This window comes from Oncorhynchus kisutch, unplaced genomic scaffold (genome assembly GCF_002021735.2).
Source record: "Oncorhynchus kisutch isolate 150728-3 unplaced genomic scaffold, Okis_V2 scaffold1616, whole genome shotgun sequence".
Lineage (NCBI taxonomy): Eukaryota > Metazoa > Chordata > Actinopteri > Salmoniformes > Salmonidae > Oncorhynchus > Oncorhynchus kisutch.
This window is the reverse complement of record NW_022263561.1, coordinates 7,827-35,303: the sequence shown is the minus strand read 5'-3', so window position 1 is coordinate 35,303 and position 27,477 is coordinate 7,827. Positions and strand designations below refer to the sequence as shown.

Genomic DNA, 27,477 nt, shown 5'->3' with positions numbered 1-27,477 from the left:
AGAGGGCCCTAGTGGAGCCAGCTGGTTGAAAGGGCCCTAGTGGAGCAAGCTGGCTGAGAGGGCCCTAGTGGAGCCGGCTGACTGAGAGGGCCCTAGTGGAGCCGGCTGGCTGAGAGGGCCCTAGTGCAGCCAGCTGGCCGAGAGGGCCCTAGTGGAGCCGGCTGGCTGAGAGGGCCCTAGTGGAGTCGGCTGGCTGAGAGGGCCCTAGTGGAGCCAGCTGGTTGAAAGGGCCCTAGTGGAGCCAGCTGGCTGAGAGGGCCCTAGTGGAGCCGGCTGGCTGAGAGGGCCCTAGTGGAGCCGGCTGGCTGAGAGGGCCTTAGTGGAGCCAGCTGGCTGAGAGGGCTTTAGTGGAGCCAGCTGGCGCTGAGAGGGCCCTAGTGGAGCCGGCTGACTGAGAAGGCCCTAGTGGAGCCGGCTGGCTGAGAGGGCCCAAGTGGAGCCGGCTGGTTGAAAGAGCCCTAGTGGAGCAAGCTGGCTGAGAGGGCCCTAGTGGAGCCGGCTGACTGAGAGGGCCCTAGTGGAGCCGGCTGGCTGAGAGGGCCCTAGTGCAGCCAGCTGGCTGAGAGGGCCCTAGTGGAGCCGGCTGGCTGAGAGGGCCCTAGTGGAGTCGGCTGGCTGAGAGGGCCCTAGTGGAGCCAGCTGGTTGAAAGGGCCCTAGTGGAGCCAGCTGGCTGAGAGGGCCCTAGTGGAGCCGGCTGGCTGAGAGGGCCCTAGTGCATCCAGCTGGCTGAGAGGGCCCTAGTGGAGCCGGCTGGCTGAGAGGGCCCTAGTGGAGCCGGCTGACTGAGAGGGCCCTAGTGGAGCCAGCTGGTGTAAAGGGCCCTAGTGGAGCAAGCTGGCTGAGAGGGCCCTAGTGGAGCCGGCTGGCTGAGAGGGCCCTAGTGGAGTCGGCTGGGTGAGAGGGCCCTAGTGGAGCCGGCTGGCTGAGAGGGCCCTAGTGGAGCCGGCTGGCAGAGAGGGCCCTAGTGGAGTCGGCTGGCTGAGAGGGCCCTAGTGGAGCCGGCTGGCTGAGAGGGCCCTAGTGGAGCCGGCTGGCTGAGAGGGCCCTAGTGGAGCCGGTTGGCTGAGAGGGCCTTAGTGGAGCCAGCTGGCTGAGAGGGCACTAGTGGAGCCGGCTGGCTGAGAGGGCCCTAGTGCATCCAGCTGGCTGAGAGGGCCCTAGTGGAGCCGGCTGGCTGAGAGGGCCCTAGTGGAGCCGGCTGGCTGAGAGGGCCCTAGTGGAGCCGGCTGGCTGAGAGGGCCCTAGTGGAGCCGGCTGGCTGAGAGGGCCCTAGTGGAGTCGGCTGGCTGAGAGGGCCCTAGTGGAGCCGGCTGACTGAGAGGGCCCTAGTGGAGCCAGCTGGTGTAAAGGGCCCTAGTGGAGCAAGCTGGCTGAGAGGGCCCTAGTGGAGCCGGCTGGCTGAGAGGGCCCTAGTGGAGTCGGCTGGGTGAGAGGGCCCTAGTGGAGCCGGCTGGCTGAGAGGGCCCTAGTGGAGCCGGCTGGCTGAGAGGGCCCTAGTGGAGCCGGCTGGCTGAGAGGGCCCTAGTGGAGCCGGTTGGCTGAGAGGGCCCTAGTGGAGCCGGTTGGCTGAGAGGGCCCTAGTGGAGTCGGCTGGCTGAGAGGGCCTTAGTGGAGCCAGCTGGCTGAGAGGGCCTTAGTGGAGCCAGCTGGGGCTGAGAGGGCCCTAGTGGAGCCGGTTGGCTGAGAGGGCCCTAGTGGAGCCGGCTGGCTGAGAGGGCCCTAGTGCAGCCGGCTGGCTGAGAGGGCCCTAGTGGAGTCGGCTGGCTGAGAGGGCCCTAGTGGAGCCGGCTGGCTGAGAGGGCCCTAGTGGAGCCAGCTGGCTGAGAGGGCCCTAGTGGAGCCGGCTGGCTGAGAGGGCCTTAGTGGAGCCAGCTGGCTGAGAGGGCTTTAGTGGAGCCAGCTGGCGCTGAGAGGGCCCTAGTGGAGCCGGCTGACTGAGAAGGCCCTAGTGGAGCCGGCTGGCTGAGAGGGCCCAAGTGGAGCCGGCTGACTGAGAGGGCCCTAGTGGAGCCAGCTGGTTGAAAGGGCCCTAGTGGAGCAAGCTGGCTGAGAGGGCCCTAGTGGAGCCGGCTGACTGAGAGGGCCCTAGTGGAGCCGGCTGGCTGAGAGGGCCCTAGTGCAGCCAGCTGGCTGAGAGGGCCCTAGTGGAGCCGGCTGGCTGAGAGGGCCCTAGTGGAGTCGGCTGGCTGAGAGGGCCCTAGTGGAGCCAGCTGGTTGAAAGGGCCCTAGTGGAGCCAGCTGGCTGAGAGGGCCCTAGTGGAGCCGGCTGGCTGAGAGGGCCCTAGTGGAGCCGGCTGGCTGAGAGGGCCTTAGTGGAGCCAGCTGGCTGAGAGGGCTTTAGTGGAGCCAGCTGGCGCTGAGAGGGCCCTAGTGGAGCCGGCTGACTGAGAAGGCCCTAGTGGAGCCGGCTGGCTGAGAGGGCCCAAGTGGAGCCGGCTGACTGAGAGGGCCCTAGTGGAGCCAGCTGGTTGAAAGAGCCCTAGTGGAGCAAGCTGGCTGAGAGGGCCCTAGTGGAGCCGGCTGACTGAGAGGGCCCTAGTGGAGCCGGCTGGCTGAGAGGGCCCTAGTGCAGCCAGCTGGCTGAGAGGGCCCTAGTGGAGCCGGCTGGCTGAGAGGGCCCTAGTGGAGTCGGCTGGGTGAGAGGGCCCTAGTGGAGCCGGCTGGCTGAGAGGGCCCTAGTGGAGCCGGCTGGCTGAGAGGGCCCTAGTGGAGCCGGTTGGCTGAGAGGGTCCTAGTGGAGCCGGTTGGCTGAGAGGGCCCTAGTGGAGCCTGCTGGCTGAGAGGGCCCTAGTGGAGCCGGTTGGCTGAGAGGGCCCTAGTGGAGTCGGCTGGCTGAGAGGGCCTTAGTGGAGCCAGCTGGCTGAGAGGGCCTTAGTGGAGCCAGCTGGCGCTGAGAGGGCCCTAGTGGAGCCGGCTGACTGAGAAGGTCCTAGTGGAGCCGGCTGGCTGAGAGGGCCCTAGTGGAGCCGGCTGACTGAGAGGGCCCTAGTGGAGCCAGCTGGTTGGCTGAGAGGGCCCTAGTGGAGCCGGCTGGCTGAGAGGGCCTTAGTGGAGCCAGCTGGCTGAGAGGGCTTTAGTGGAGCCAGCTGGCGCTGAGAGGGCCCTAGTGGAGCCGGCTGACTGAGAAGGCCCTAGTGGAGCCGGCTGGCTGAGAGGGCCCAAGTGGAGCCGGCTGACTGAGAGGGCCCTAGTGGAGCCAGCTGGTTGAAAGAGCCCTAGTGGAGCAAGCTGGCTGAGAGGGCCCTAGTGGAGCCGGCTGACTGAGAGGGCCCTAGTGGAGCCGGCTGGCTGAGAGGGCCCTAGTGCAGCCAGCTGGCTGAGAGGGCCCTAGTGGAGCCGGCTGGCTGAGAGGGCCCTAGTGCATCCGCTGGCTGAGAGGGCCCTAGTGGAGCCGGCTGGCTGAGAGGGCCCTAGTGGAGCCGGCTGACTGAGAGGGCCCTAGTGGAGCCAGCTGGTGTAAAGGGCCCTAGTGGAGCAAGCTGGCTGAGAGGGCCCTAGTGGAGCCGGCTGGCTGAGAGGGCCCTAGTGGAGTCGGCTGGGTGAGAGGGCCCTAGTGGAGCCGGCTGGCTGAGAGGGCCCTAGTGGAGCCGGCTGGCTGAGAGGGCCCTAGTGGAGCCGGTTGGCTGAGAGGGCCCTAGTGGAGCCGGTTGGCTGAGAGGGCCCTAGTGGAGCCTGCTGGCTGAGAGGGCCCTAGTGGAGCCGGTTGGCTGAGAGGGCCCTAGTGGAGTCGGCTGGCTGAGAGGGCCTTAGTGGAGCCAGCTGGCTGAGAGGGCCTTAGTGGAGCCAGCTGGCGCTGAGAGGGCCCTAGTGGAGCCGGCTGACTGAGAAGGTCCTAGTGGAGCCGGCTGGCTGAGAGGGCCCTAGTGGAGCCGGCTGACTGAGAGGGCCCTAGTGGAGCCAGCTGGTTGGCTGAGAGGGCCCTAGTGGAGCCAGCTGACTGAGAGGGCCCTAGTGGACCCGGCTGGCTGAGAGGGCCCTAGAGGAGCCGACTGACTGAGAGGGCCCTAGTGGAGCCGGCTGGCCGAGAGGGCCCTAGTGGAGCCGGTTGGCTGAGAGGGCCTTAGTGGAGCCAGCTGGCTGAGAGGGCCCTAGTGGAGCCAGCCGGCTCCAGTGGGGCCCTCTCAGCCAGCCGACTCGACAAGGGCCCTCTCAGCCAGCCGGCTCCACTAGGGCCCTCTCAGCCAGAGGGCCCTAGTGGAGCCAGCTGGCTGAGAGGGCCCTAGTGGAGTCGGCTGGCTGAGAGGGCCCTAGTGGAGCCGGTTGGCTGAGAGGGCCCTAGTGGAGCCGCTGGCTGAGAGGGCCTTAGTGGAGCCAGCTGGCTGAGAGGGCCTTAGTGGAGCCAGCTGGCGCTGAGAGGGCCCTAGTGGAGCCGGCTGACTGAGAGGGCCCTAGTGGAGCCGGTTGGCTGAGAGGGCCCTAGTGGAGCCGGCTGGCTGAGAGGGCCTTAGTGGAGCCGGCTGGCTGAGAGGGCCCTAGTGGAGCCGGCTGGCTGAGAGGGCCCTAGTGGAGTCGGCTGGCTGAGAGGGCCCTAGTGGAGCCGGCTGGCTGAGAGGGCCCTAGTGGAGTCGGCTGGCTGAGAGGGCCTTAGTGGAGCCAGCTGGCTGAGAGGGCCTTAGTGGAGCCAGCTGGCGCTGAGAGGGCCCTAGTGGAGCCGGCTGACTGAGAAGGTCCTAGTGGAGCCGGCTGGCTGAGAGGGCCCTAGTGGAGCCGGCTGACTGAGAGGGCCCTAGTGGAGCCAGCTGGTGTAAAGGGCCCTAGTGGAGCAAGCTGGCTGAGAGGGCCCTAGTGGAGCCGGCTGGCTGAGAGGGCCCTAGTGGAGTCGGCTGGGTGAGAGGGCCCTAGTGGAGCCGGCTGGCTGAGAGGGCCCTAGTGGAGCCGGCTGACTGAGAGGGCCCTAGTGGAGCCAGCTGGTGTAAAGGGCCCTAGTGGAGCAAGCTGGCTGAGAGGGCCCTAGTGGAGCCGGCTGGCTGAGAGGGCCCTAGTGGAGTCGGCTGGGTGAGAGGGCCCTAGTGGAGCCGGCTGGCTGAGAGGGCCCTAGAGCAGCCGACTGACTGAGAGGGCCCTAGTGGAGCCGGCTGGCTGAGAGGGCCCTAGTGGAGCCAGCTGACTGAGAGGGCCCTAGTGGACCCGGCTGGCTGAGAGGGCCCTAGAGGAGCCGACTGACTGAGAGGGCCCTAGTGGAGCCCTTCCTTGACAATTTCTCTCCCCTTCTCTCTCTCTCTCTCTCTCTCTCTCTCTCTCTCTCTCTCTCTCTCTCTCTCTCTCTCTCTCTCTCAGTGTTGGACCTGTTGATCTTGACTCAGCTCATAGACCTCTATCATCTACACCCCTCCCTTCTCCTACTCTAACATAACACTATAATATATAATACATCATATATACTCTCATTCATTTACATAGAGACAGATACAATCAATCATTGACACACTGAATATACAACAGTCAGATGCAGGACACCATCACAACTTAACTGACATTAGTGCCTGTCCCCAGATGGACAGTTAGACTACAGTAAAGTACATTTACAGGTGATCACATCATTGTCCTGCTTTGAGACAGATGTTTACTGTCTGCTTCCAGTTGCATGTTATTTTACTAACCCTGCAAATTATAATATATCTTACAATATCAAATCATATCTCAGTAACTGTCACCAGTGTCTATCAACATAACAGCATCCTACCTGTGCTCCACAACAGGGTCATCAGTACCACTGCAGGTATCATATCTGTCTCTAACTGGGGCTCCACTGACGAAACAAGTCTACTGTCATGAAGAGAGTGACTAAAGAGTGAGAAATACTGCTGGGCTTTATGACTTCTATCTCATTACTTCCTTACTTCTATGACGTGACAAACCTTTAAGCAGATAAGATCAGTTAAACCCACCTACATACAGGAAACACTGACATTAGAAAAACTCCACAGGAAACTGCTGACAGAGCAGCAAAGTTACACATAGTGTCCTATAATATCACCTCTAACTTTCTACTGCTTGAGTTCACCTCTTATAGAATATTGGCTTAATGTTCCAGCACCTAAATATAAACAGTACCAGCACCCAAAATGAGTACTGATGAGGTCTCATGTTAGAGCAGGAGAAGGGGGAGAAGGGGGATGTGGTATAGAAGCTAGAGGTCTGTTACCCAAGTCAACTCAAAAGGCCTATATGTCAGGGTCAGGCTGGGCTGGGCCAAGAGAGGAACAGGTTACTGGTTATGATGACATCACTGGTGAGAAGTCAGTGATACAAATATATTCAGTTGGTTGAAATGTCAGTCTCTCTCTCCCTCCTCCTTGTCTCCTTCTACCAACCCAGTCTGTCAGTGAGTGAGTGTCACGTTTGTTGTATACATAATGTGGACCAAGGCGCAGCGTGAGTAGAGTTCCACATATTTATTGAAACAACACAGAATAAACAAACGTGAAGTTCGTGGCGCACAGAGCACTGAACCAAAAAGGAACAATATCCCACAAACACAGGTGGGAAAAGGACCCCACTAAGTATCATCCCCAATTAGAGGCAACGATCATCAGCTGCCTCCAATTGGGAACCATACTCACACCAACATAGAAATTCAAGACTAGAACATCCCCCAAGTCACGCCCTGACTTATTGCACCATCGAGAACCCCGGGGTTCTCTATGGTCAGGGCGTGACAGTAAGTCCTATCTCCTGTCTCCTTCTACCAACCCAGTCTGTCAATAAGTCCTCTCTCTCTCCCTCCTCCCCTGTCTCCTTCTACCAACTCAGTCTGTCAATAAGTCATATCTCTCTCTCTCTCATCTCTCTCTCCTCCCCTGTCTCCTTCTACCAACCCAGTCTGTCAATTAGTCCTATCTCTCTCTCATCTCTCTCTCCCTCCTCTCCTGTCTCCTTCTACCAACCCAGTCTGTCAATAAGTCCTATCTCTCTCTCATCTCTCTCTCCCTCCTCTCCTGTCTCCTTCTACCAACCCAGTCTGTCAATTAGTCCTATCTCTCTCATCTCTCTCCTCTCCTGTCTCCTTCTACCAACCCAGTCTGTCAATTAGTCCTATCTCTCTCATCTCTCTCCTCCCCTGTCTCCTTCTACCAACCCAGTCTGTCAATAAGTCCTATCTCTCTCTCTCATCTCTCTCTCCCTCCTCCCCTGTCGCCTTCTACCAACCCAGTCTGTCAATAAGTCCTATCTCTCTCTCTCTCTCCCTCCTCCCCTGTCGCCTTCTACCAACCCAGTCTGTCAATAAGTCCTATCTCTCTCTCTCATCTCCCTCCTCTCCTGTCTCCTTCTACCAACTCAGTCTGTCAATAAGTCCTATCTCTCTCTCATCTCTCTCTCCCTCCTCCCCTGTCTCCTTCTACCAACCCAGTCTGTCAATAAGTCCTATCTCTCTCATCTCTCCCTCCTCCCCTGTCTCCTTCTACCAACCCAGTCTGTCAATAAGTCATATCTCTCTCTCTCTCATCTCTCCCTCCTCCCCGGTCTCCTTCTACCAACCCAGTCTGTCAATAAGTCCTATCTCTCTCTCATCTCTCTCTCCCTCCTCCCCTGTCTCCTTCTACCAACCCAGTCTGTCAATAAGTCCTATCTCTCTCATCTCTCCCTCCTCTCCCGTCTCCTTCTACCAACTCAGTCTGTCAATAAGAACTAAACTCAGCAAATAAAGAAACGTCCTCTCTGTCAACTGCGTTAATTTTCAGCAAACTTTAACATGTGTAAATATTTGTTTGAACATAACAAGATTCAACAACTGAGACATAAACTGAACAAGTTCCACAGACATGTGACTAACAGAAATGTAATATGTGTCCCTGAACAAAGGGGGGAAGGGGTCAAAATCAAAAGTAACAGTCAGTATCTGGTGTGGCCACCAGCTGCATTAAGTACTGTAGTGCATCTCCTCCTCATGGACTGCACCATATTTGCTAGTTCTTGCTGTGAGATGTTACCCCACTCTTCCACAAAGGCACCTGCAAGTTCCCAGACATTTCAGTTCCCAGACATGCCCTAGCCCTCACCCTCCGATCCAACAGGTCCCAGGCATGCCCTAGCCCTCACCCTCCTATCCAACAGATCCCAGACGTGCCCTAGCCCTCACCCTCCTATCCAACAGGTCCCAGACGTGCCCTTACCCTCCTATCCAACAGGTCCCAGACGTGCCCTAGCCCTCACCCTCCGATCCAACAGGTCCCAGACGTGCCCTAGCCCTCACCCTCCTATCCAACAGGTCGCAGACGTGCCCTAGCCCTCACCCTCCGATCCAACAGGTCCCAGACGTGCCCTAGCCCTCACCCTCCTATCCAACAGGTCCCAGGCATGCCCTAGCCCTCACCCTCCTATCCAACAGGTCGCAGACGTGCCCTAGCCCTCACCCTCCGATCCAACAGGTCGCAGACGTGCCCTAGCCCTCACCCTCCGATACAACAGGTCCCAGACGTGCCCTAGCCCTCACCCTCCTATCCAACAGGTCCCAGGCATGCCCTAGCCCTCACCCTCCTATCCAACAGGTCGCAGACGTGCCCTAGCCCTCACCCTCCGATCCAACAGGTCCCAGACGTGCCCTAGCCCTCACCCTCAGATCCAACAGGTCCCAGACGTGCCCTAGCCCTCACCCTCCGATCCAACAGGTCCCAGACGTGCCCTAGCCCTCACCCTCCGATCCAACAGGTCCCAGACGTGCTCAATGGGATTGAGATCCGGGCTCTTCGTTGGCCATGGCAGAACACTGATATTCCTGACTTGCAGGAAATCACGCACAGAACGAGCAGTATGGCTGGTGGCATTGTCATACTGGAGTGTCATGTCAGGATGAGCCTGCAGGAAGGGTACCACATGAGGGAGGAGGATGTCTTGCCTGTAACGCACAGCGTTGAGACAGCCTGCAATGACAACAAGCTCAGTCCGATGATGCTGTGACACACCGCCCCAGACCATGACGGACCCTCCACCTCCAATCGATCCCCTCCAGAGTACAGGCCTCGGTGTAAACGCTCATTCCTTCTTCACCCCTGGTGAGACAAAACCACGACTCATCAGTGAAGAGCACTTTTACCAGTCCTGTCTGGTCCAGCGACGGTGGGTTTGTGCCCATAGGCGACATTGTTGCCAGTGATGTCTGGTGAGGACCTGCGTTACAACAGGCCTACAAGCCCTCAGTCCAGCCTCTCTCAGCCTATTGCGGACAGTCTGAGCACTGATGGAGGGATTGTGCATTCCTGGTGTATATCGGGCAGTTGTTGTTGCCATTCTGTACCTGTCCCGTAGGTGTGATGTTTGGGTGTACCAATCCTGTGCAGGTGTTGTTACACGTGGTCTGCCACTGTGAGGATGATCAGCTGTCCATCCTGTCTCCCTGTAGAGCTGTCTTAGGCGTCTCACAGTACGGACATTGCAATTTATTGCCCTGGCCACATCTGCAGTTGTCATGCCTCCATTCAGTATGCCTAAGGCACGTTCAGGAAGATGAGCAGGGACCCTGGGCATCTTTCTTTTGGTGTTTTTCAGTCAGTTGAAAGGCCTTTTTAGTGTCCTAATTTTTCATAACTGTGACCTTAATTGCCTACCGTCTGTAAGCTGTTAGTGTCTTAACGACCTTAACGACCGTTATACAGGTGCATTTTCATTAATTGTTTATGGGTCACTGAACAAGCATTTGAAACAGTGTTAAACCCTTTACAATGAAGATCTGTGAAGTAATTTGGAATTTTACAAATTATCTTTTGAAAGAGAAAAACTGACTTTACTTTTTTTGCTGAGTTTCTCTCTCATCCTCCTCCCGTGTCTCCTTCTCTCAACCCAGTCTGTCAGTAAGTCCTCTCTCTCTCTCTCCTCTCCCTCCCCCTCCTGAGAAATACTGCTAGGCTATATGACTTCTAGCTCATTACTTCCTTACTTATATGTGACCCACTTTTAAGCAGATAAGATCAGTTAAACCCACCTACCTACAGGAAACAGTGACATTAGAAAAACTCCACAGGAAACTGCTGGCAGAGCAGCAAAGTTACACATAGTGTCCTATAATATCACCTCTAACTTTCTACTGCTTGAGTTCACCTCTTATAGAATATTGGCTTAATGTTCCAGCACCTCAATATAAACAGTACCAGCACCCAAAATGAGTACTGATGAGGTCTCATGTTAGAGCAGGAGAAGGGGGGATGTGGTGTAGAAGCTAGAGGTCTGTTACCCAAGTCAACTCAACAGGCCTGATGCTATATGTCAGGGTCAGGCTGGGCTGGGCCAAGAGAGGAAAAGGTTACTGGTTATGATGACATCACTGGTGAGAAGACAGTGATAAAAATATATTATCTCTCTTCCCCTCCTCCCTCTCTACCCTACTTCCCTTCCCCTCCCCCTCTCTGTCTCCCTCCCATCCTTTAATTTATATTAAATAAAGTAAGGGGAGGTAGAAGAAGGGGAAAGGGGGAGAAGAGGAGAGGAGAGGGAGGAGAAGAGGAGAGGAGAGGGAGGAGAAGAGGAGAGGGGGGAGAAGAGGAGAGGAGAGGAGGGAGAAGATGAGAGGAGGGTGGGAGAAGAGGAGAGGAGGGAGAAGAGGAGAGGGAGGAGAAGAGGAGAGGGAGGAGAAGAGGAGAGGAGGGAGAAGAGGAGAGGGGGGAGAAGAGGAGAGGGGGCAGAAGAGGAGAGGGAGGGAGGAGAAGAGGAGAGGGAGGAGAAGAGGAGAGGGAGGAGAAGAGGAGAGGGAGGGAGGAGAAGAGGAGAGGGAGGAGAAGAGGAGAGGGAGGAGAAGAGGAGAGGGAGGAGAAGAGGAAAGGGTGGAGAAGAGGAGAGGGAGGGAGGGAGGAGAAGAGGAGTTGGGGGAGAAGAGGAGAGGAGAGGGAGGAGAAGAGGAGAGGGGGGAGAAGAGGAGAGGAGGGGGGAGAAGAGGAGAGGGTGGAGAAGAGGAAAGGGTGGAGAAGAGGAAAGAGGAGGAGAAGAGGAGAGGAGAGGAGGGAGAAGAGGAGAGGGGAGGAGAAGAGAAGAGGAGAGGGGGCAGAAGAGGAGAGGAGAGGGGGGAGATGAGGAGAGGAGAGGGGGAGATGAGGAGAGGAGAGGGGGAGATGAGGAGAGGAGAGGGGGGAGAAGACGCGAGGAGGGGGGAGAAGAGGAGAGGTGAGGGAGAAGATGAGAGGAGGGTGGGAGAAGAGGAGAGGGGGGAGAAGAGGAGAGGAGGGAGAAAATGAGAGGAGGGGGGAGAAGAGGAGAGGAGAGGGGGGAGAAGAGGAGAGAAGGGAGAAGAGGAGAGAAGGGAGAAGAGGAGAGGAGAGAAGTGAGAAGCGGTAAGGAGAGGGGGGAGGTTCTCCTGGCATCCTTCAAACCCAGATTAGTGCGTTGGATTGCTAGAAGGTGAAGATGATTCATTACTCCAGAGAATACGTTTCCACTGCTCCAGAGTCCAGTGGCTGTGAGTTTTACACCACTCAAGCCAACGCTTGACATTGCCCATATTGATCTTAGGTTTGTATGCAGCTGCTCGGCCGTGGAAACCCATTTCAGGAAGCTCCTGACAAACAGTTTCTTGTGCTGATGTTGCTTCCAGAGGCAGTTTGGATCTCGTTAGTGAGTGTTGCAACCAGGTACAGACGATTTTTACACGTTACACTCTTCAGCACTCGACGGTCCTGTTCTGTGAGCTTGTGTGGCCCACTACTTCTTGGCTGAGCCGTTGTTGGTCCCAGATGGTTCCACTTCACAATAACAGCACTTACAGTCGACCAGGCAGCTCCAGCAGGACAGGAATTTGACAAACTGACTTGTTGGAAAGGTGCCATCCTGTGACGGTGCCACGTTGAATGTTACTGAGATCTTCAGTGAGGCCATTCTACTGCCAATGTTTGTCTATGGAGATTGCATGGCTGTGTGCTTAATTTTAAACACCTGTCAGCAACTGGTGTGGCTGAAAATGCCCAATTTACTAATTATATATATAGTGCATTCACCCAGCTGTCTGGTCCAGGAGAATACCACCTGTGATGCTGTCTGGTCCAGGAGAATATCACCTGTGATGCTGTCTGGTCCAGGAGAATATCACCTGTGATGCTGTCTGGTCCAGGAGAATATCACCTGTGATGCTGTCTGGTCCAGGAGAATATCACCTGTGATGCTGTCTGGTCCAGGAGAATACCACATGTGATGCTGTCTGGTCCAGGAGAATATCACCTGTGATGCTGTCTGGTCCAGGAGAATATCACCTGTGATGCTGTCTGGTCCAGGAGAATATCACCTGTGATGCTGTCTGGTCCAGGAGAATATCACCTGTGATGCTGTCTGGTCCAGGAGAATACCACCTGTGATGCTGTCTGGTCCAGGAGAATATCACCTGTGATGCTGTCTGGTCCAGGAGAATATCACCTGTGATGCTGTCTGGTCCAGGAGAATATCACCTGTGATGCTGTCTGGTCCAGGAGAATACCACCTGTGATGCTGTCTGGTCCAGGAGAATATCACCTGTGATGCTGTCTGGTCCAGGAGAATACCACCTGTGATGCTGTCTGGTCCAGGAGAATACCACCTGTGATGCTGTCTGGTCCAGGAGAATATCACCTGTGATGCTGTCTGGTCCAGGAGAATATCACCTGTGATGCTGTCTGGTCCAGGAGAATATCACCTGTGATGCTGTCTGGTCCAGGAGAATTTCACCTGTGATGCTGTCTGGTCCAGGAGAATACCACCTGTGATGCTGTCTGGTCCAGGAGAATATCACCTGTGATGCTGTCTGGTCCAGGAGAATACCACCTGTGATGCTGTCTGGTCCAGGAGAATATCACCTGTGATGCTGTCTGGTCCAGGAGAATACCACCTGTGATGCTGTCTGGTCCAGAATACCACCTGTGATGCTGTCTGGTCCAGGAGAATACCACCTGTGATGCTGTCTGGTCCAGGAGAATATCACCTCTCACAATATTGGGACGGCAGGGTAGCCTAGTGGTTAGAATGTTATGTAAGGATCAGACTGTATAGGCTATATTACATGTATATAGTGTATTATTGGGGCAGCAGCCTAGTGGTTATAATGTTATATCAGGGTCAGACTGTATAAAAGCCAAGTACTAAGAATGAAGAGTCAGTTCTTCCATGGAATTGTTCAGCTTTGTTACTGTTACTCTAGTTGAATTCACAGGTTCTGGTTTGGTGAAATTAGTTGATTCAATATTTTCCACAACAGTCAATGTGTCTAAACTGTAAGAACATTGAAATGAAGTTGTTTTCAAGTCATTATTAACAACAACCTGAAAATAAACATTTAAAACCAAACGTATATTGGACGTTGGGTATCGTCTTCTTTTCAACGTCTTTTCAATGACATTTTGCTAGGTGTGTCACGTTCTGACCTTTATTTCCTTTGTTTTGTTAGTCTATTCATATATAGTTTCTTCATTAAAGAACCATGAATAACCACCACGCTGCGTTTTGGTCCGCCTCTCCTTCACCTAAAGAAAACCGTTACAGAATCACCCACCACAACAGGACCAAGCGGCGTGGTAACGGGCAGCAGCAGGAGCAACGTAATAAGGACTTCTGGACTTGGGAAGAAATCCTCGACGGGAGAGGACCCTGGACAAAGCCAGGGGAGTGTCGCCTCCCCAAGGTGCAGCAGGAGAAGTGGTAGCAGGAGCAGCGCGAGGAGGAATGGACATGGGGGGACGAATTGGACGGAAAAGGACCCTGGGCACAGCCAGGAGAATATCACCGCCCCAAAGAAGAGCTGGAGGCGCTGGTATGAGGAGGCAGCACGGCAAAGTGGATGGAAGCCCGAGAGTCAGATCCAAAAATTTCTTGGGGGGTGGCACACAGGAAGTGTGGCGAAGCCAGGTAGGAGACCTGCGCCAAATTCCTGTGCTTACCGGGGGCGAGAGAGACCGGGCAGGCACCCTGTTATGCGGTGGAGCGCACGGTGTCCCCAGTGCGGGTGCATAGCCTGGTGCGGTACATACCAGCTCTGCGTATCGGCCGGGCTAGAGTGGGCATCGAGCCAAGTGCCATAAAGCCGGCTCTACGCATCTGGTCCCCAGTGCGTCTCCTTGGGTCAGCTTACATGGCACCAGCCTTGCGCACGGTGTTCCCGGTTCGCCTACATAGCCCAGTGCGGGCTATTCCACGTCGCCGCACTGGCAGGGCGACCGGGAGCATTCAACCGGGTGAGGTTGGGCAGGCTTGGTGCTCAAGAGCTGTCCAGTGCTGCCGGAGTCTCCCGCCTGTCCAGCGCTGCTAGAGCCTTCCTCCTCTCCAGCGCTGCCGGAGTCTCCCGCCTGTCCAGCGCTGCTAGAGCCTTCCTCCTCTCCAGCGCTGCCGGAGTCTCCCGCCTGTCTAGCGCTGCTAGAGCCTTCCTCCTCTCCAGCGCTGCCGGAGTCTCCCGCCTGTCCAGCGCTGCTAGAGCCTTCCTCCTCTCCAGCGCTGCCGGAGTCTCCCGCCTGTTCGGCGCTGCTAGAGCCTTCCTCCTCTCCAGCGCTGCCAGAGTCTCACGCCTGTTCGGCGCTGCCAGAGCTTCCGCCCCTCAGTCCAGCGCTGCCAGAGCTACCCGTCTGCCCAGCGCCACCAGAGTCGCCAGTCTGCCCAGCGCCGCCAGTCTGCAAAGAGCCGCCAGTGCCGCCAGTCTGCAAGGAGCCGCCAGTCTGCAAAGAGCCGCCAGTCTGCAAGGATCCGCCAGTGCCGCCAGTCTGCAAGGAGCCGCCAGTCTGCAAAGAGCCGCCAGTCTGCCCAGCACCACCAGTGCCGCCAGTCAGCCAGGGGCCGCCAGTCAGCCAGGGGACGCCAGAGCCCCTCAGCCCGTAGGCGCCAGAGCTGCCCCTCTGTCCAGTGGTGTCATTGAGAAGTGTGGCCATGGTTAGAAAGCCACGGAGGCGGACAATGAGGCGGACCAAGGCTATGGTGAAGTGGGGTCCACGTCCCGCGGACAGACGCCCACCCAGACCCTCCCCTATAGGTTAAGGTTTTGCGGCCGGAGTCCGCACCTTTGGGGGGGGCGGGGGTACTGTCACGTTCTGACCTTTATTTTGTCATTATTTAGTATGGTCAGGGCGTGAGTTGGGGTGGGCAGTCTATGTTTGTTTTTCTATGATTTGGGGGATTTGTATGTTTCGGCCTAGTATGGTTCTCAATCAGAGGCAGGTGTCATTAGTTGTCTCTGATTGAGAATCATACTTCGGTAGCCTGGGTTTCACTGTGTGTTAGTGGGTGATTGTTCCTGTCTCTGTGTTTTCACCAGATAGGCTGTTTAGGTTTTCTCACGTTTATTGTTTCCTGTTATCTATGTATGACTGTTATCAGTATTTTCCCGGACAGTTTTTAGTCCGTTGTATTTTGGGACGGGTTGTTTCATGGTGTTTTGCATGTCGTGGCTCCACAGTCTATGGAATAAAATATCCACGTACTGAATTACCTGCTCTCTGCGCTTGACTCTTCCACTCACCATCGTTAATAACCAATATGCAGAAACCATTTGTGATATTGAAAACCTAAACATAAAATGTACCATCTGCACAAACATCTGCAACTATAATCACATTACTTAAACAAGCACATTTTAAAATGCAGGAGCACCAGAAACACTGTTGTTCTGACAAGTAGCAATAAATCACTGATATCAATTAGGGGGAAATCAGGTTGTTGGTGCTGTTGAAACTAACACAACTAAAAAAACACATGGAAATGGGAGATATATTTTACCTCGCTGGTTAGAGGACAACCTGCAGAAGACAGTCAGCTACATTTTGGAGAGATGCATTTACATTTAGAGGTCGTTAAACAAAGGAACGCAACACTTATTTTTCATCCCTCATCGATATCATGTTGAAATCATTTGTGTGAGAGTGTGGAGATGAGTTTGTCCTGTTAAAACTAACAGCTCAAAAACCACATGGAATCTGTGAATAATGTGTACATCACTGGTTAGAGGACAACTTGTAGAAAACATCTAGCTACATTTTGATTCCAGTGGGTCACCAATGCTGTAAGTGTAACACAGCTCTTTTTGTGTGAGTCACTTTCTGTTATATCATATAAATATCACTCTTTCAATTCAGAGCCTGGATTTTCCCCCTGAGGCTAATATCCATATCATGCAGAAATCAATTGAACAGGGGGCAGTTTAGTGTTCTACATTGTGACATCATTAAAATACTCCCACTACAATGTTAAAACATTCTACATTGTGACATCATTAAAATACTCCTACTACAATGTTAAAACATTCTACATTGTGACATCATTAAAATACTCCTACTACAATGTTAAAACATTCTACATTGTGACATCATTAAAATACTCCTACTACAATGTTTAAACATTCTACATTGTGACATTAATTCATTGATATCATGAAACAACTCCTTCATTAATGTATTTTCTGATGTTTGATCAGAGATCTTTTATCAGAGTATCTCTTGTCACATTGACCACAGCTATGAGGTTTCTCTCCTGTGTGTGTTCTCTGGTGTACAATCAGATTGCTAGGTATAGTAAAATATAGTAAAACTCTTCCCACATTGACCACAGCTATAAGGTTTCTCTCCTGTGTGTGTTCTCTGGTGTACAATCAGATTGCTAGGTATAGTAAAATATAGTAAAACTCTTCCCACATTGACCACAGCTATGAGGTTTCTCTCCTGTGTGTGTTCTCTGGTGTACAATCAGATGGCTGGATGTAGTAAAACTCTTCCCACATTGTTCACAACTATAAGGTTTCTCTCCTGTGTGTGTTCTCTGGTGAGATAACAGGCTGCTTGACTGAGTAAAACTCTTCCCACATTGATCACAGCTATAAGGTTTCTCTCCTGTGTGAATTCTCATGTGTACTTTTAGTGAATTTGATCTTAATTAAGTAACTCTTCCCACAGTCAGAGCAGCAGTGAGATTTCTTCCCTGTTGGTCTCCACTGGTGTTTCTTGAGGTGTTCTGATCGGGAGGGACTCTTCTCTGCCTCGTCAGCTTCATGATGTTGTTGAGGCTCCCCAGAGGATCGACGATAGTCACATCTCTCCCCTGTGTGAAATACAAAGTCAGACAGATTGTTAAAGGCCCACAACAGCAGAAATCCACTGTAAAAGGTGATGCCAACAGCGTAGCCATGATGTTGTACAACAATTGATGTCTGTAAAAGAATGTTAAAATTATTTGACAATTGTCTTAAGACAATCAAGTGAGCAATAAGTCATATTGTCTTCCCCTAACAACAACATAGACCTACTGTAGGACCCATAACTTCCCCTAACAACAACATAGACCTACTGTAGGACCCATAACTTCACCTAACAACAACATAGACCTACTGTAGGACCCATAACTTCACCTAACAATAACATAGACCTACTGTAGGACCCATAACTTCCCCTAACAATAACATAGACCTACTGTAGGACCCATAACTTCCCCTAACAACAACATAGACCTACTGTAGGACCCATAACTTCACCTAACAACAACATAGACCTACTGTAGGACCCATAACTTCACCTAACAATAACATAGACCTACTGTAGGACCCATAACTTCCCCTAACAACAACATAGACCTACTGTAGGACCCATAACTTCACCTAACAATAACATAGACCAACTGTAGGACCCATAACTTCCCCTAACAACAAAATAGACCTACTGTAGAACCCATAACTTCACCTAACAATAACATAGACCTACTGTAGGACCCATAACTTCACCTAACAATAACATAGACATAGGATTATAAATAATTTAATATTTCAGGTGAAACATGGAAACTAAAATGTGTTTGTCATGACATTTCATAACCTGATCACCAGATAATTGTGTGAATAATCCCACTAGGCTCCTCTGTAATGTGTTGTCATTCTAAATGTCCTGAATGAAGGAAAATAGCTCTGTGTGTTGTACAATAGCCTGTCCATTAAGTAACAGTTCTCTACACATGAGCTAAGTATCTCCGTGTCCAAACAGAGTAACGAGACGCTACTGTAAATCAAGCAGACAGTAACATTATAAACGTATTCATAGTGTAGTGAATTCGGGGGGAAGTCCTGAGCTGAACTCAAACCTGGTCCAGTGACTGTCAAGCCAACACTTTAGAAATGTTACGAAAAGATGTCTGAACTTCTTGATGAGGTCGCTAGGTTTTGGGTTGAGGTTGCTACAATAGCTTTCTCTATGAATGTGAGAGTGGTTACATTTCTCCAGCCCCCATCCCACAGCTGTTTACTAAACCAAGTCTCAGGGCAGCCATTTTGTTGCTGTTTAAATCCTAGGTTGTCCCTTTTAAAAAGCCAAATCAATCGATCAACCAATCTGCAGTTCAAACAATAACAAAGATGGCTCTTTCACTCCATAAACTGCATCCTCCTCTCTCTCCGCTTCCTCTTCTTTTACTGTAACATCCTCCTCCTCTTTCACTCTGAACGAGTCTTCCTTTTCTTTCACTGAAACGTCTTTCTCTTCTTCTTTAGCAGGAGGAGAGTAGCTTAGTGAACTCATGGTCGGAGATGTTCTCTAGCTAGCATTAGCAACTAGCCTAGTTCTAAGCTAATTTAGCAAACCAGCTAGCTGACAAACAACGTAAATATATAATTAAATGGGCCAACACGTACATACGACAGAAGTGTGTTTAATACACAGCGACTAATATACACCAAAACAGAAACAAAATTGATTATCATATTAAGTCGTTCAAAGAAAAGCATGTGTTGATTGATTCGTTTTTAATGAGTGAGAATTTAAAACAAACTTTAGATCCACTACATATTTACATTGAACCATAGTTCTGACATGGATCATTTTGACCCCTGAGGCATATCTTTTATCACAGCCAAAATATGGTTTATTCTTTTCATGACTTGTCAATCAACTTGTTCTTAATAAATCTAAATCCTGGTTTAGTGTTTCTGTATCATTATGGACTTTTAACAAATTCAAATCCTTTGGAGTCATTTTGACACCAGCCAAAAGCACCTTTGATAAATAGGACATTTATTTCAAAATCAAAATCACATTTTTTGGTCACATACACGTGTTTAGCAAATGTTATTGCAGGTGTAGCAAAATGCTTGTGTTTCTAGCTCCGACAGCAGTAATATCTAACAAGTAATATCTAATCATTTCACAACATATACCCAATACACACACATCTAAGTATTTGAATGTAGGTTTCTCTGTAGACATGATCCATCCCACCAGAGGGTGGAGGGGCACCTGTATCAGTGGTTTTGACCAGATAGACACCTGCAGACACACAGTATAGTGCCTCCCATGTTCTCTCCTAAGATTGGACTTTCTATACCACGTATCACCTGACTGTGTACAAAACTGCCAATGATAGAAACCTCTTCCAGTGGTATACAGTGTATTCATTAAGTATTCAGACCCCTTCACTTATTCCACATTTAGTTACGTTACAGCCTCATTATAAAATTGAATATGTTTTTCCCCTCATCAATCTAAACACAAAACCCCATAATGACAAATCAAAAACAGATTTGACATTTTTGCAAATGTATTTACTTAAGTATTCAGACCCTTTGCTATGAGACTCGAAAATGAACTCAGATGCATCCTGATTCCATTGATCATCTTTGAGATGTTTCTACAACTTGATTGGAGTCCACCTGTGGTACATTCAATAAATTAGACATGATTTGGAAAGGCACACACCTGTCTATATAAGGTCCCACAGTTGACAGTGCATGTCAGAGCAAAAACCAAGCCATGAGGTCAAAGGAATTGTCCGTAGAGCTCTGAGACAGGATTGTGTCGAGGCACAGATCTGTGGAAAGGTACCAAAAATGTCTGCAGCATTGACGGTCCCCATCAACACAATGGCCGCCATCATTCTTAAATGGAAGAAGTTTGGAACCACCAATACTCTTTCTAGAGCTGGCCGCCCGGCCAAACTGAGACATCGAGGGAGAAGGGCCTTGGCCAGGGAGGTGAACAAGAACCCGAATGTTCACTCTGACAGAGCTCCAGATTTCCTCTGTGGAGACGGGAGAACCTTCCAGAAGGACAACCATCTCTGCAGCACTCCACCAATCAGGCCTTAATGTAGCAATGATTAAATTGTCAACATGTATTTCAATGGACAATTTTGTGAACTGTTCTGTGAAAGGTGTTGGCTAGAGATGACTTGCAGGAGCTTGCAGGGATTTGTAGTCTTGCATGTCGTCTACTTTGATGCTAATTAGCATATTTGAAGCAGAGAGTAAAAGGAGACGAATATATTGATACAAGTATTTGTATTTATTATGGATCCCCATTAGTTCCTGCCAAGGCAGCAGCTACTCTTCCTGGGGTTTATTATGGATCCCCATTAGTTCCTGCCAAGGCAGCAGCTACTCTTCCTGGGGTTTATTATGGATCCCCATTAGTTCCTGCCAAGGCAGCAGCTACTCTTCCTGGGGTTTATTATAGATCCCCATTAGTTCCTGCCAAGGCAGCAGCTACTCTTCCTGGGGTTTATTATGGATCCCCATTAGTTCCTGCCAAGGCAGCAGCTACTCTTCCTGGGGTTTATTATAGATCCCCATTAGTTCCTGCCAAGGCAGCAGCTACTCTTCCTGGGGTTTATTATGGATCCCCATTAGTTCCTGCCAAGGCAGCAGCTACTCTTCCTGGGGTTTATTATGGATCCCCATTAGTTCCTGCCAAGGCAGCAGCTACTCTTCCTGGGGTTTATTATAGATCCCCATTAGTTCCTGCCAAGGCAGCAGCTACTCTTCCTGGGGTTTATTATGGATCCCCATTAGTTCCTGCCAAGGCAGCAGCTACTCTTCCTGGGGTTTATTATAGATCCCCATTAGTTCCTGCCAAGACAGCAGCTACTCTTCCTGGGGTTTATTATGGATCCCCATTAGTTCCTGTCAAGGCAGCAGCTACTCTTCCTGGGGTTTATTATGGATCCCCATTAGTTCCTGTCAAGGCAGCAGCTACTCTTCCTGGGGTTTATTATGGATCCCCATTAGTTCCTGCCAAGGCAGCAGCTACTCTTCCTGGGGTTTATTATGGATCCCCATTAGTTCCTGCCAAGGCAGCAGCTACTCTTCCTGGGGTTTATTATGGATCCCCATTAGTTCCTGCCAAGGCAGCAGCTACTCTTCCTGGGGTTTATTATGGATCCCCATTAGTTCCTGCCAAGGCAGCAGCTACTCTTCCTGGGGTTTATTATGGATCCCCATTAGTTTCTGCCAAGGCAGCAGCTACTCTTCCTGGGGTTTATTATGGATCCCCATTAGTTCCTGCCAAGGCAGCAGCTACTCTTTCTGGGGTTTATTATGGATCCCCATTAGTTCCTGCCAAGGCAGCAGCTACTCTTCCTGGGGTTTATTATGGATCCCCATTAGTTCCTGCCAAGGCAGCAGCTACTCTTCCTGGGGTTTATTATGGATCCCCATTAGTTCCTGCCAAGGCAGCAGCTACTCTTCCTGGGGTCCAGCTAAAATAAAGGCATTTGTACCATTTTAAAAACATGACAATAAATTGACAACACACTGTGTCCTCAGTCACCTTGTCCCAGAGAGGTTTACATGGTTATCAAAACATCACACCAGGGTGAGTCTAAACAAAACACAGCCCTGTGGGGAAAATGAATGGAACCATCTCCCTGTTTGACCTCTAGTTGTTATGGATATTATGACTCTACAGAGACACACAGTGGACGTGTCAAAATATGTTCCATTGATAAATCACACTTTATTTAACCTCAATGTCATCTTGTGTTTACATGGCATTGTAGATTGTAGCTGTATATAGGATGTATTCTGGATGTTTTCAGTGTGTTTTTAACCCTTTCAGACAATGGATTAATCACAATTAAAAATAGTGCACTAACATTACACAAAGTGAACTCAAGTCTGACAGCCCAAACAAACACACACATTCTCAGTCAAAAACACAAGTCAGAACACAGCCTCTCGATTCTCTCGTGTGTTTTCAGGTTCTCTGACTGGGAAAAGGTCTTTCCACAATGAGAGCAGTGGTATGTCTTCTCCTCCTGTGTATTTGTATGTATTCCTTCATGCTCTTTCAGGTACCTTAACCGGGTAAATCTCTCTCCACAATGGGAGCAGCGGTACATCTTCTTACCTGTGTGTGTCCTCTCATGCTTGTTCAGGTTTCCTACCTGGCCAAAACTCTTTCCACAATGGGAACATTGGAAAAGCTTTTCCCCTGTGTGTCCCCTCTCATGCGTTTGCAGGCTCCCTAACTGGGTAAACGACATTCCACATTGGGAACAGTGGTAAGGCTTCTCTCCAGTGTGTATTCTCTTATGTGTTCTCAGGCTCCCTAACTGAGTAAAACTCTTTCCACACTGGGAGCAGTGATGTCGTCCTGCTGGTTTGGACGTCTCGGGGTCTGGTTTCCCTGAAGGACTCTTCCTGCTGTCAGAAGGAGAGTCTGGTCTCTCTCCTGTCAAAGACAAACAGATGATTTAATTAAACAGAGACCTGAATGAAACCTTCATATGATAAAACTTCCTATGACGTTTAATCTAGACTAGATCCCTCAATCACCTGAAGTCACTTTTCACAAGTGTTATTAAAGCCACTACAAAATGCAGGTCTCTGTGTGGTTCTTAGTCAGAGAGGCCTATAGAATGGTCTAGAATGTCATTGTATGCTGTAGCGTTTACACCAGTCCAGCCTACGCTTGACACTCTAGCAATGATTAAGTACTTTATGATAACGCGGAAATTAAATAAACTATTTGGTATCATTTTTATGATGGAAGATTGAATAAGTGTGCTTCAAACGGTTTGCTTGTAATGATTAGTAGCCATCGTCTCGACTACCTGTGCATGAGAGTCCATTCAACTCAGTTTCCCTACCTGAAAAAAACGCCATTCCGTAAAGTGTATTCGCGCACGCAAATTCAGGAAGAAACCGAAGAGCAGATGGCCTGACCGCGTTTTGCGACTATCGGCTCACTTGACCGCAGTCAACGGTGGGCTAGAAATCGCCTCCAGTTTAGTACAGTGGAATTGCCGTATTGAATGAAGGCAAGTCCATTCCGTGAGACATTTAAGTTGTGATTTTGGGTGCAAATCCATTGTTAAAGTTTTGTTGTTGGGCAGCTTCTTGATGCTATTCACATCTTACAGTGTAGCTTTATCAATTCCTACATTAAAAAACGGCATTTAAGCTCAGAACTAGAGTAGAATGCCGTTTTAAAACCACGTATCAGTTCAACTATTTTCAAGACAGGACTTACTGGTGTTACTCAGATCTTCTGTCTCCTCCTCTTCTTCCCTCTCCTCCTCCTTCAATATGACAGTTATCTCTCCTTCATTCACTCCAAATAAAGTATAATCGTTTTCTTCCTCTTCTTTCTGTGTAACAGCCTCACCCTCTACTTCTTCGTTTACTGTGACATCCTCCTCTTCATTCTCCTCTTTCACGACAACGTTCAGCCAAATACCTTCTTTCTCCTTCCAGCAGACCTCTTTTTTAGCAGGAGGGCAGCAGCTTGCTGAGCTCATGGTCGGGGATGTTAGCCAGCTAACCTAGCTAGTTAGCGACTAGCCTAGTGATAGGCTCATTTATCAAGCCAGCTACCGTTACCTGACTAAACGGAAATATGACATGAAATGGGGAAACTAGTTAAAAGACAGAATTATGTTCCAAATACAGAAGTAAATATAGACCGAAGCAGTCTGAACAGCTTGAACGTTTCCGCTAGGAAGCTACCGAGGTGGCTGACGAGATGTTGTTGAAGAAGCGTCCCGTCCACTACATTATACGTCACTCTGATAGCATCGCCTGAAAAACGCATATCGCCATCTGTTGACTGGAGTAAATTTATTTCATTAAATAATAATATAATAGTCAGACAACTGCAGATTTGTAATAAGTATGAATTTAAAACCTACTTACACATTCTACCAACCCAACAGATGTATCTACTACAGGGAATATTAACCAATGAGGTGGGTCTTTCCACATTCTACCAACCCAACAGATGGTTCTACTACAGGGAATATTAACCAATGAGGTGGGTCTTTACACATTCTACCAACACAACAGATGTTTCTACTACAGGGAATATTAACCAATGAGGTGGGTCTTTCCACATTCTACCAACCCAACAGATGTTTCTACTACAGGGAATATTAACCAATGAGGTGGGTCTTTACACATTCTACCAACACAACAGATGTTTCTACTACAGGGAATATTAACCAATGAGGTGGGTCTTTCCACATTCTACCAACACAACAGATGTTTCTACAATGAACACTTTCAGGTTCATTGAAGTTAAATTCCCAAAAAGCCTAAACAGGTTTGGTCATTATCAGGTATTGGAGCGTTGAAAGACGATGCACAACAACGGTTTCTTCCACGAAACCACGACTTCAATAACCACCGCGGTCAAAATAACTGTCAAGTTATTCGCAATCTAAACGACTACCGCTACAATCGACCTGTTCGCAACACATGGGTATTGGATCTGACCTCATTGATCCAGACAGTCCTCTGAGTAACCCCCCTGTCTGAAACACTCATCCAGACAGTCCTCTGAGTAACCCCACTGTCTGAAACACTCATCCAGACAGTCCTCTGAGTAACCCCCTGTCTGAAACACTCATCCAGACAGTCCTCTGAGTAACCCCACTGTCTGAAACACTCATCCAGACAGTCCTCTGAGTAACCCCACTGTCTGAAACACTCATCCAGACAGTCCTCTGAGTAACCCCACTGTCTGAAACACTCATCCAGACAGTCCTCTGAGTAACCCCCCTGTCTGAAACACTCATCCAGACAGTCCTCTGAGTAACCCCACTGTCTGAAACACTCATCCAGACAGTCCTCTGAGTAACCCCCTGTCTGAAACACTCATCCAGACAGTCCTCTGAGTAACCCCACTGTCTGAAACACTCAGCCAGACAGTCCTCTGAGTAACCCCACTGTCTGAAACACTCATCCAGACAGTCCTCTGAGTAACCCCACTGTCTGAAACACTCATCCAGACAGTCCTCTGAGTAACCCCACTGTCTGAAACACTCATCCAGACAGTCCTCTGAGTAACCCCACTGTCTGAAACACTCAGCCAGACAGTCCTCTGAGTAACCCCACTGTCTGAAACACTCATCCAGACAGTCCTCTGAGTAACCCCACTGTCTGAAACACTCAGCCAGACAGTCCTCTGAGTAACCCCACTGTCTATAACACTCAGCCAGACAGTCAGCTTGTTTGTGATAGTCACTCTGTGTACCACAAAACCTGTGTATGCGACAGTATTGGCTGATGGAGGCTATTTTCTAGGGTTGTAGGTTGGAAGCTATCAGGGAATTCCTGTCCGTCATCTTCCTGTATAGGTCTGTGCTAAAGCCACCAATCTCCCTCTTAATCACAATGTCCAGATAACTTGATTCATGTGCATCAAAGGTGAGGATGAATTTCAGAAAAAGAAGACGCTCTGGATTGATCACTGGAGTCAGATGTGAAGGAGGAGGTTGATCATCAGGAGTCAGATGTGAAGGAGGAGGTTGATCATCAGGAGTCAGATGTGAAGGAGGAGGTTGATCATCAGGAGTCAGATGTGAAGGAGGAGGTTGATCATCAGGAGTCAGATGTGAAGGAGGAGGTTGATCATCAGGAGTCAGATGTGAAGGAGGAGGTTGATGGCCACATCAGTGAATTGTACTTTTTGGAGAAAAGTCCTCTGGTCTGATGAAACAAATATAGAACTGTTTGGCCACAATGACCATCGTTATGTTTGGAAGAAAAAGGGAGAGGCTTGCAAACCAAAGAACACCATCCCAACCGTGAAGCATGGAGGTGGCAGCATCATGTTTGTGGGGGTGTTTTGCTGCAGGGGAGACTAGTGCACTTCACAAATTAGATGGCATCATGAAGTGGGGAAATTATGTGGATATATTGAAGCAACATGTAAAGACATGAGTTAAAGCTTGGTCGCAAATGGGTCTTCCAAATGGACAATGACCCCAAGCATGCTTCCAAAGTTGTGGCAAAATGGCTTAAGGACAACAAAGTCAGGGTATTGGATTTTAAACAGAAACAAAATGGCAGCCCAGAGACCTGAGCTGTGTTGGAATACTCATACTAACTGTACTATTTGTGACGTACATTGAGTTTGTAGTTTGCTTATTGGTCATAGTATGATATAGTTGGTTTAGCCAAAAGTTCCCTGGTATGCAAGCATTTCTAAACTTTTATTCACTTTTATGGGGTATTGTGATGTCATTATGGGGTATTGTGATGTCATTATGGGGTATTGTGATGTCATTATGGGGTATTGTCTGAAGATAGATCATCATCCATTTTAGAATAGTAGCCAAAGAACATTTTACTGGTTGAAGTCGTTTTTAAATATAAAGTAGTACATTTTCGACAAAAACATAAACGTTATGTTAATCAGGACATTCAAATGAACCTTACAATTATAATCCAAAGTAGTGTGAAATGCACTCATAAGCAACCTGGAAATGGAGGCTATATCTGCTGTCAGCCTATGAGAAGTCCCTGAGTTTTCCCCCATGGTGGTGAACTAGTGAATAGACACAGAGATGAATGTGAGGTTCCTTCAGTAGCATCCTGATCTTACACTGATAGTGTGTTGTCATATTCAGAATACATTGTGGAAAAACTACAATCTCTGCTCACCTTTTTGCTCCGGTCAGATATACAACATCCATAACTAGTTGTTTCTGCATTAGAAGGGAGGTGTTTCTGCATTAGAAGGGAGGGGTTTCTGCATTAGAAGGGAGGGGTTTCTGCATTAGAAGGGAGGGGTTTCTGCATTAGAAGGGAGAGGTTTCTGCATTAGAAGGGAGGGGTTTCTGCATTAGAAGGGAGGGGTTTCTGCATTAGAAGGGAGAGGTTTCTGCATTAGAAGGGAGGGGTTTCTGCATTAGAAGGGAGGTGTTTCTGCATTAGAAGGGAGGGGTTTCTGCATCCAAATTGCATGTGCATCGCCCTTGTTGCAATTTTAGCAAACACAAAATGTTATTCTTGTTGTTATTCACTAAGGTTTTAATAACATATTTAAATTCAATCAGAAACATTTGGAATTTTGGTTTAGAATTTTGGAACTTTTGTTTGTTTATATTTGGCAACAAGAATAAAAACATTCCCAATCATTTCAGTGGTTTTGTCATTGCAATAGTAACATATTATATCCTTCATGTTAAACATGGTCTTGTTATCATTGCAATAGTAACATATTATATCCTTCATGTTAAACATGGTCTTGTTATCATTGCAATAGTAACATATTATATCCTTCATGTTAAACATGGGCAGTGTTCATAATGGTAAATAAGTATCTTACAAGGTTTTCCCAAAATTCTGACACAAATTTACATTAAAGAACAAGTGGGACAGATTCTCACCTTTTTCACAGAAAACACAGATATCATCAACAGCCACACATGTGGACATCATAGAATTACATGGATATATCTGATGTAACATGTTAAAGTGCCCTTCCTTAACCTTGTTTGTTATACAGTATTTGTAAGGCCTTAACCAGGCATGTTTCCAGACAAGGTCAGGAATAAGAAGCAGGTTCCACAAACAC

The 27,477-nt window shown here is 49.8% G+C and overlaps 1 protein-coding gene across 2 annotated transcripts; it reads right to left on the bottom strand.

Annotated features, from left to right (window-relative positions):
• Positions 1 to 21,606: 21,606 nt before the first annotated feature.
• LOC116366963 (gastrula zinc finger protein XlCGF7.1-like) lies at positions 21,607 to 23,700 on the bottom strand. Of its 2 annotated transcripts, none has more exons than XM_031818772.1 (2): positions 23,158 to 23,700; positions 21,607 to 22,347 (listed from the first exon to the last, which is right to left on the bottom strand). In XM_031818772.1, the coding sequence occupies exons 1-2, from the start codon at positions 23,414 to 23,416 to the stop codon at positions 21,824 to 21,826; spliced, it is 783 nt and encodes a 260-aa protein (XP_031674632.1). In that variant the 5' UTR covers positions 23,417 to 23,700; the 3' UTR covers positions 21,607 to 21,823. The 2 variants fall into 2 exon arrangements, with proteins under 2 accessions (XP_031674632.1, XP_031674631.1); XM_031818771.1 differs by having other exon boundaries at positions 23,149 to 23,697.
• Positions 23,701 to 27,477: the final 3,777 nt, after the last annotated feature.